Source organism: Trachurus japonicus, chromosome 24 (genome assembly GCF_045865225.1).
Source record: "Trachurus japonicus isolate A0001 chromosome 24, Traja_1.0".
Taxonomy (NCBI): domain Eukaryota; kingdom Metazoa; phylum Chordata; class Actinopteri; order Carangiformes; family Carangidae; genus Trachurus; species Trachurus japonicus.
The window spans coordinates 9117145-9127551 of NC_140930.1; the positions used below are offsets into that span (position 1 = coordinate 9117145).

At 38.7% G+C, this 10407-nt stretch overlaps 1 protein-coding gene across 7 annotated transcripts in view; it reads right to left on the reverse strand.

The window, feature by feature from the left end:
* Positions 1-3637: 3637 nt before the first annotated feature.
* The window catches only part of dnmt3aa (DNA (cytosine-5-)-methyltransferase 3 alpha a), a 76169-nt gene continuing 69399 nt past the window's right edge, over positions 3638-10407 (reverse strand). For 3 of the 7 annotated variants that reach the window (XM_085771787.1, XM_085771791.1, XM_085771792.1), the window contains 7 exons: positions 9440-9585; positions 8517-8607; positions 8272-8420; positions 6485-6570; positions 6278-6380; positions 5670-5788; positions 3638-3870 (listed from right to left, as the gene is read on the reverse strand). In XM_085771787.1, the coding sequence (XP_085627913.1) occupies positions 3729-3870; positions 5670-5788; positions 6278-6380; positions 6485-6570; positions 8272-8420; positions 8517-8607; positions 9440-9585 (836 nt within the window). In that variant the 3' untranslated portion in view covers positions 3638-3728. The remainder of the gene's footprint in view (positions 3871-5669; positions 5789-6277; positions 6381-6484; positions 6571-8271; positions 8421-8516; positions 8608-9439; positions 9586-10407) is intronic. The other 4 variants (XM_085771793.1, XM_085771789.1, XM_085771790.1 and 1 more) reach the window with 3 other exon arrangements.

Consider the following 10407-nt stretch of genomic DNA (forward strand, 5'->3'; position numbering starts at 1 on the left):
CAGTCGTAGGAAGTAGAAAACCAGCATAGTGTCTACAGAGCACAGACCTGCCTCTGGTTTCAGTGGACGTCGCTGCGATATACAAATAAACTGAGGATCCCTATGAAGCAAAGTACTGTACTGTACTGTACGTAGTTGTAGTAGTAGTAGTAGTAGTAACGTAACCAAGAAGGCAGGTGGACTGTGACTAGTTTAGCTGGTTCACCGGGTTTTTTAAAACCTCATCACCAGACACAACGCGGCAACACCGGAGCTGAGGCACGAGAGATGTTGTGGTAGTAACTGTAGTAAAGAGGTTCGGATGGAAAAAGCTGCTCCAGAGGAAGAGATAATGATCTCACAGGAGGAGTTAAACTTCACTGGACCGAGCCAAAGACTCAAATGATGTGGATTTTTTTTTTTAAAGAAATGTTTTATTGCATTTTTAGATTGTTGTCGGATCGTACAAGATGTTATTAGATGTTCACTACTGTATGTTGCCTGTAGGAGAGACTGGGAGCCTGGATGTTTTTGTTGAAGGGCCTGCTGCTGGTGGTGACGTCATATTCTGTTTGTTTGTTTTATTCTTACAAAATCAGAAACCAATGAAATACAAAAACAAATGACCCCCTAGCAACGGTTATTAATATACAGCTGGAAAACATTATCATTTTCTCTGGTTTTACTCTTGATAAGTATGTGTTTGAGTACAATGAACATTTTTGTTTTATTCTATAAACTACTGACAACATTTCCTCCAAATTCGAAATCAAAATATTGTCATTCAGAGCATTTCCCACTCCTTTTGAACATATAAATAACGTGTTAAGTCTCGTTGATTTATTTTGCATTGTGTTCAAATAAACTTTCGTTCATTCATTCATTCATTTGTAGAAAATGACAAAAGAGAGTCAGTGTTTTCAGACTTCGAACGATGCAAAGAAAACAAGTTCATATTCATTTTTAAACAACACAACACTAATATTTGAACTTATGAAGACTTCAGAAATCAATATTGGTGGAATAAATCGCAATTTTTGTTTGGTTTTTATAGGCTACTCTTCCTTGTTAAACATGATTTGGTTCAGGTTGATCATCTAATCAATGCCTCATTGAGTAGAATTCAACAGACACTGGGATGGAAAGGCTGCAATACATGTAGAGATATGGATTAAAGAAAAATTGGTCTCTTAACTTTTTCCAGAGCTGTAGATAATTTGTATTTGTCCAAGCCATTGATAGTAAATAAATGTTGGAAGTTACAATCGCTGACCGCACACAATCATAAAAGCCAGAGACGGTGCATGAGGGGAAATTAAAGCTACACTCATGATGGGTAAAAAACAAACACAGCCATATGATAAACATGCTACAAAGAAAGGCTACCTCATATTGTCAATTCACAGTAGCTATACAGTAACCGCTCAGCTGGTAACCGTGACATCCAAAGTGACCTGTCAGACTCCTCCTGACTTACAGTATTACCCCAAATGTTGCACCATTAATTAAAGATGAGGCGTACGTCACAGTCGTTAGAGTAAAGTAACCAATGCGACACAGCGGCACTTATACAAAATGTTTCAGACACCACACATACGGACATGTACCCACTGTTTTCATGTTACTAGTGTATCATTATAGAGTATTTCACAGCATATTCCACCAAAGCTTGAGCTAAACTCGATTTACAGTCACTGCTTGAAATATTACTAAGAAGAGATAATCAATCAAAACAGTACAGTTATTAAGGTATTGAGCTAGATAGCGATCAGCTCCTGACACATGCAGCGATACGGTGACCTGTCACACACCAACACAACAGTAGGTTTCAACCCAACATGAGTGTGTTACTCCGTCATGCACTCTTTCTGTTTCTGTACGGCTTTTATGTTGTTATCGTTGTCAGATCTGAGTCTCTCCTTGGCTGTGATATAATAAGGCTTGTCTCTTTATCTTTTTCTAGATTGTGTATCAATTCAGTCTTATTAAAAAAAAAAAAACTATTATTAATGTTAGTTTTGATATTTTTCTTCTTGATAATGTTCCGTACAGTATATTCGAGTGTTTTTATAAACCCCGGCTGCTGCCAACAAATAAAGGTTTTTCCTTCAACCTGGAATAAAGATCTTGATCCCACGAAGGGATTTTATTCTTTATTTCAAGGTCAGTGGAAAAAACATATTTGGAAATGTGATCCTGTTTTTAGTTTTCATGATATTATTCTGCATCCACTTTGATTGGCACTTTGATTTAAATGCTCCGGTATTGATAAATATGCATGTGTGTATGTAACCAGTTGTTCTTATATTGCAAGTCTGTCTGAAACAGGCCTCTCTTCAGAAGAAACCCCTTGTCTCAATGATATTACCTGTGTAAATAAAGGTTATATAAAAACTAAAAACAGCAACAGCAACAGCAGGGATTCTGCCAAAGAGAAAGATGACATACCGGTACGTTGCAGATGTTGCATTACAGATGTGAATAAAGACTGAAATGCAGGAATGACTCACTGATAAAAGATGTCTTCCTATAGGGTGAAGATGGAATAATAATTTGGTGTCATTTGGCTCCGCCCACTGAGGTTTAACTCATTGCGTGAGATTTTTAACTTCCCGAGCAGAATTTACTCCAAGAAACAGAACAAATAACAATCTGATTTAAATCGTATTCACGTTTAAATGACGTCATAATAACCCTATCTGCCTTGGGTTTGGGTTTTTCTGTCACACACCCGTCCTCCTCTCTCCTCCTCTCTTGTGTGTTTGTGTTGTGGTGTTGCCTCCACCTGCTTTGTGTGATCGATCGGTTTTGACTCCGTTCACTGGAACCCGACGGAAAACTGCAGCCGCGACCGCAAACCCACCAGAGACCGTTCAGTCTCGAAGAGCACCAAAAACTGTAAAAGTGTTGTACTAAAGTGGCACCATTTGGACTCTCGCCACTGCCTGACCAGCACCATGAGCATTAACTGGTGTGTTTGAATGTATGTGTGCAATGCATGTGTGTGTCTGTAAGTGTGTCTGAAAATGTGTGTGTGTGTGTGTTCATTGCATTGTTATACACCAGGAGCACTGTCACTATGCATGAGTACATTTAAGTGTTAACGCTTCAGAGGGAGTCATTGGTGTGTGTGTGTGTGTGTGTTTGTTTGTGTGTGTGTTGTTGATGCAGTTTGCAAGAGATTTTACAAACACAAAAAAGTCAGGGCATCTTTGTCAGTCTAGCGCCCCCCGGAGGTTTGAGCTCCTCCAGCCGCCACGACACAGTAAAGCCAGAGGACATCAGATCAGTTTCAAGGTCGGACAGGAAGTTTGTCTGTGAAGAGTTACAGTACAGAAACGCACCAGTGTGTTGTGTGTGTGTGTGTGTGTGTGTGTGTGTGTGTGTGTCTGTGTGTGGTAATCTGCTAGGTAGCACCAGGGGACGATGGTCAGCCAGTGGTCTACATGGGACCTAGGGAAGCAGTCCTTTACAATGTGTGTGTGTGTGTGTGTGTGTGTGTGTGTGTGTGTGTGTGTGTGTGACGGAGAGAGAGAGTTGGTGTGTGTCTGTGTGTCTGTGTGGCTGTGTGGTTGTGTGTGTGTGTTTGTGTGTCCAGTCGTCTGTGTCAACCTGCTTCAGCCAACCTTCATGTACGAGCTGTATACTGTGTGTGTGTCTGTCTGTTGTTACATACTGTTTATGTATGTGTGTGAATGTGTGTGTGTGTCCGCATGTGTGTGTGTCTGTGTGTGTGTGTGTGTGTGTGACTAGTAGCAGGCGAAGTACTCCTTGAGCGGGGCGAAGAGGTGCCTGATGACGGGGACGCTCCAGGAACGTCCCAGAAGCCTTTGCCTGGCGAGACGACTCATGTTGGACACGTCAGTGTAGTGGACGGGGAAACCAAACACCCTGAGGACACACACAGGAGATTATTATTATTACTGATTGATTGATTGATTGATTGATTGATTGATTGATTGATTGATTGATTGATTGATTGATTGATTGATTGATTGATTGATTGATTGATTGATTGATTGATTGATTGATTGATTGATTCTTTATTTGTCTGTCTAGAATAAAAACAGAAATTTGTCTTAAAAACACTATTATTATCATTATTACATCATACAAGTACACACTACATTAGTTAAAGCAGAAGTAAGTGATATATTTGTGTTAATATAAGTCTTAAATAGTTATATCTTCCGACAGCAATCACTTACATAGAGTGTTTGGACTGAAACACGGGTCTGTCAGTCACTCTGCTCTGCTCTGAGCCGAGGAGAAAACATTTATCGTATCCTACAGTTTTTATCCAATGAGGAGAGAGAACGGCATGCAGGGCTGTGTGTGCAGCCAAGGGACGCCGTGAATGTGGTGACGTAGCGACGAGGACTGTTATGGTGCGTTCAAGGAAACTCGTAACTCGTGTTTTTCCGACCGTGAAGTGGTACCAGTTCGATCTGGTACGAGTTCACGGGTCGGAAGTTACGAGTGGCCGTTATAGTGACTTTCACCGGTAAAACAGGTCGGAAAAACACGAGTGGGTTGCCTGGAACGCTACAAAGTCGTAAGTTGTGACTTGAAGCTGTAATTTACGATTTCAAAAGCCTGCCTGGAACGCAGCATTAGCCAAAACGACCGGATCGCTTACTTCTGCTTTAAGCATTAATAAATACTGAATCATTAGTGTGTAGTTTATGAACACAGTTAAAAATGTTTTACTCATCATTGATGAGCACTAACTGTATTTATAAACTACATACTAATGAGTATTCATGTGTTATAAATGATGAATTCAGTATTTAATGCTTAACTAATGCTTAATAGTATGTACTTATTATAAAGTGTTAGCTTACTTTTTACTCTATATCACTGAATGACAGACTGACGCAAAGCTCAAGTAATGTGTCAGTCAATCAATAGTTGATTGAAACCAACTTTTAAAAATCAAGTTATCAATCACATGATCAAAAATTATATTAAAAATGATACAATTTAAAACGCAATGAACATAGGCTACTGTATAAAACAGTTCAAGAGAACAGAATTTCAAAATGAGCTTTTAGAAACGATAATAAAGATATTGATAATAATAACATCTCTTATAGACAAAACAATTGATTTTATTGGTTGAGTAAATGATTGTTAGAGCAGCTTGCAGGTTAGTGGCTGTTCTGGATGATACGACTAATCGGACTACTGTAATTTAGTTACAGAGTTAAACATATTTGTTTTTATTTTACCATGTGTTCACAAAATCACAAGTGCAATATTTTTATAATGCAAGATAAGAAAACAGTCACTAACTTGATGCTCACGCTCATCAAGTTATGAATGTTTAAATACACCAAGATCAATATTTGATTATTTAATTTGGTTATTTGGTTAATGTCACACACATGTAATGTACATACAGTCCATTCAAAAAGTCTTCAGACCCCTTCACTGTTTGCATGTTTTCTTTTCTTTTCTTTAGACTCAAAAAGAGAAATACCGGTATAGACGTTTTTTCTCTCATCAATCTTTATTAAATCTCCCACAGGGACAGTAGATAAAAACGATACGTTGAGTTCAGGCGCCTCCAGTTTCTCTCAAATGCATTGTAGATAGTTAAGAAGCAACGGCTGATTTACAGCTGTGGTTAGGTTTGTGAATCATTTATTAGTAAGTTAGTAACACACACACGCGCACACACACTGTACCTTTCCATCTCGGTACACCAGAGGATGTCCTCCTTGTTGTCCATGTAGACGGGGAAATGTTCGTCTTTCCCCTGCTTCACAGAGTTGGAGCGTGTCGTTATCGTACGCAACTTCTCAAACTAGAATCAACATCCAGAACCAAACACACACAGACACAGACAGACAGACACACACACACACACACACAGACAGACACACACACATCTTTTTTTAATCCCTACAGCTGCCCCCCTTTTGTTCACCAAGTTTCTGTGATACATGCAGATTTAAAAAAAAAAAAAAAAAGTACAAAAATGATGATTATCAAATAATTATTTTCTTAAAAACCCGCTGGAAGAAGAAAAAGTTAAACAGCAACAGCAAGAAATTGCAATAAATATTCATATAACTGATCTCTGAGATATCAGATCATCTCTACACATGATCAAAAAAAGAAAACACAGATTATTTTTTCACCAATTTCCAGACTTTTTCACCAAAAATGTTCCAGTTTTTATTTTTCCATCAATCAAAAAAACCATTAAAGTTGTTCCTATGTTCAGCTTTATTTGACCGTATCTTTGCTTGTTAAAAAAAAAAACGTAGATGGCATAATAAATGTCATGTACCTTGGCTGTGCGCCCGTGTTCGAGGCACTCCTGTAGGTCGAGCTTGTCGTTGGCCATCGCTGACAGAGGTCTGCAGGTGGAGGGAGACGTTAGAACATGGAGGCTGTTAATGAAAAGGTTTGTTTTTTTAAATGCACTGATTGAAACAACAACATATTTGTGTGTGTGAATTTGTGTTTTGTGTGTGTGTGTGTGCATATAAATCACCTGGACATGCCTGGCAGGTTCCCCCAGAAGTAGCGGGCGCGGTGGGCAGCGGAGACTTCCTTGGCGTCGATCATGACCGGATTACTCTGCAGAAAAAAAACCAAAGGGTCACTTCACTGAACACATCAAGCAGCTTTTTCCCAGACTTCACCAAACGTCTCGCTCCAGCCTGAGAAGTCTTTTTTTTCTTCTTTTGGAGTTTGTTAAGAGAGTTTTTCAGTATCTGCTGCAGCTGATAATTAATAATTGACAAATGTTAAATTACTTATTTAAATTTTAATGTAATGTAATGTTGTATTCAGGCTTCTGCAGTGACTCAGCAGCTGTGATGGTCGTCTACAGATAAAATCTTATGAGCAGTGCTGGTGCAAAATTACGCACATTTACTCACTTTTCTGGTACTTGCAGTTAACTTTAGTATTTTCATTTATTACTACTTTACCCTACTTTATATTTATACACTACTTTATTTCAAAAAGATAAATATTTGTATTTTTTCCTCACTCCTACATAATTACATCAAGTTTTATGTTGCAGCATAGGCTACTTAAAGATTTAACTTGTGAACAGTAAAGTACTATAAAAACATTATTACATAAAGAATAATGAATACAAATGACCAAATAATATAGTAATATAACACTGACAGCAGCCTGCATAAACAGTACTATTACAAGTTTTTGCTAATCATATATACTATTGTGGTTGTGAGGAAATGAAATTTATTTTTTCTATATATTTTATATATATTATATATTATATATATTATTATTTTATTTTTTTTGATCAAGGTATTTTTATTTAGTTTTACAAGTTATAGTTTACAATTTAACATAAGTTCAACAGAACACACAGGGAGAAAAAACAAACAAACCGTAAATCCCATCCACCCCCCCACAAATACCAGACATACAAAGTTCACAGTATGAAATACATAGTTCAATATACAGAACTCATATAGCCAGATAACAAAAAACAAACAACAAACAACAACAACAACAAAAAAGAAATACAATAATAAAGATGACTGAGGACAACAACAGAGATTTACAGTACTATATTGTCTGCCTCCATATCTTCAACAAACATTAAGAAAGGCTGCCATATGTTATAAAATTTTCTAGTAGACCCCCTGATTGTGTATCTGATCTTCTCCAACTTGATATGGTACATGATTTCCCTAACCCAATGACTGTATGTTGGAGGTGCTGGGTCTTTCCATTTCAATAATATCAGTCTCCTAGCTAGGAGAGAGCAGAAAGCCACCATTATTCTTTCCCACATCTCTGGATGGGAGTCTATCTGAGTTACACCAAAAAGTGCAATGAATGGAGACGGTGCAAGCCTTTTCGCAAAGATCTTAGAAAAGGTCTCAAAGATGGGCTGCCAGAAAGCGCAAAGCTTTGGACATGTCCAGAACATGTGTAGGAGAGTGGCTGGATCTCGCCCGCATCTATCACAAGTGGGGTCTATATCAGCATTGATCTTAGAGAGTTTTAGTCTAGTTTTAGTCTGTGATTTGCTCATATATATTATATTTTAATAATTCATTATCTTATTATATTTAACATTAATGTTTTTATGTTCCTGTTATGTCCTGTTATATATTATTTATATTACTATTACTATAATGTATAACGTATTACTACTCAGGTAATACTGTAGCTTGTTTTGTAATTGGATGATTACTAATGAATAACACTGATGCATTATTCTCTATACATCATTACAGTATATCATTATACTTCATCATAACTGTGTGTAGTGGGTGTGTTTGTCGTTTATACCTCTAAAAAGCGAGAGATGTCCCGTTTGTCGCTGACTCCCATGGCGACCACGTTCTCAAACAGCCAGAAAAACGGCCGCTCGTCTCCTGGTTTGGGTCGAGCCTCGTGCAGCAGACGGTAAAACTCGAAAAACAACCGGCCGGTTCCCTCTGCAGGACGACGGAGAGAGAGTTAAACCTCCACACATGAACTCACTCAAACTAGATTTTAAATTCTTCAAGAATTTTTTAGCGACTGACTCTGACCGTAAAGGCCTTTCCGTGCTGGGTTGACTATGGAGAGGTCGTTGCAGGGGCTTCCTCCGATCACCAGGTCAAATGGTCCCCAGTCTTCAATCTGACACACGAAAGACAACAAGAGTTCACTTTTCTGGAGTTGAACAATCTAAAACCAATCAACATGCAAAAGAGAAACTATAGATTTCCTATTATTCCACATCCACAACACTTAAAGGAATAGTTCAACATTTTGGCAAATTGGCCCATTGCCATAATCCCTATTGTTTTAGCAGTAGGTTCGTTACCTTTAATTGTCGGTGCAAGCTGTTTTTAGAACGGCGGAGCAGAGCCGTGAGCTGCTCAGAGCTACGCTACGGAGGCTCATGGGATTTCTTGGTTTCCCTCATCAAACTCTTCAAATACACAATCCCACAACTCCAAAACGCTCTGGTGGACAAGTTGTGACCTGCACATTCACCACGCTATGAGATGATAACAGAACGTTACCAGACAGAGTTGTTTTAGAGACAAATACAGAGACTGCTTGCTGAAAAACTGCCCCCGACGGAAACGCGCATCAGCGGTTTTGCATTAATTTTCGACGGATACGAATAACGTTTCGTTATTATCTCATAGCGTGGTGAATGTGCAGGTCACAACTTGTCCACCGGAGCGTTTTGGAGTTGTTGGATTGTGTGTTTGATGAGTTTGATGAGGGAAACCAAGAAATCCCATGAGCCTCCGTAGTGTAGCTCTGAGCAGCTCACGACTCTGCTCCGCCGTTCTAAAAACAGCTTGCACCGACAATTACTGTAAAGGTAACGAACCTACTGCTAAGGTTATAGGGATTATGGCAATGGGCACAATTTGCCAAAATGTTGAACTATCCCTTTAAATGCATCGCAAGAGGTCTGACTCTCACTCTGAGAGAAGTTGTGAGCGTCACTTACATGTTTGCGGGTGACGTTGCGGACGTCGCCCACGTACATGATGCGTCCTTGGTGTCGCACCATGCCGACGGTGATGGAGTCTTCGCACACCTCCGACGCCACGTACTTGTCCACCTGGATGCCCAAATCCTTCAGCACCAGCAGACCTGAGCGCACACGAATGCAACATTAAAATCACACTGCGACTGCAAAATCATCATTCATCAAACAACAAACAATAAAAAAAATAGAATAAATAAATAAAGATAGAACATTAATCAGCAACAATTACACTAACACTAAAAAGGCAACGGTTTCTGCCTCTTGTATTTCATTTTTCATCACTGTGAATCAATTTGTTTTGGCTTTTCAATGGACAGAATCAGTTGAAAAAGTCTCTTTGGTGGACAAGTGGAACAAGAAGGACGGAAATGTTTCCTAACCCTCTCTCTCTCTTAAAATGTACTCATGTTGTCATTATGATTCATCTTCCCCCTGCTTTTTTTCTCTTGCCCATCTGTGCCTTTTCCTTGTGATTTTTCTTTTTTTTTCTTCTTTCTTTCTTTGTATATTGTAAAATAAATGACTTTCTAAAAATAAAGTTTAAAAAAAGAAAAAAGAAAATGTCACTTTGGACTATATTGTTTGACATTTTATAGAGGAAACAAGACAAAGAGTCAACGCGCTGAATATCATGACTATTAAATGGTTGGATCAGTAAAATCATGATGATTCATCCTCTTTGGATCATGAATGTCTGAGCTAAACTTCATATCAGTCCGGTGACTTCCTGCTGACAGGGCCGTTGTATAGGGGAGAAAGGTGCTGATAATTCTAGGGGCCCAGCGCCCAGTGGGGCCCATAAAAAACCCAGGTAGTCTAATCTTTGTATGACTGATTTATTCTGCGTAAGACCCTGACTAATACTCATAGTACACTGTAAAAACTCAACATCTTTCCAAGAATATTTGTCTTATTTCTTGTCAAAA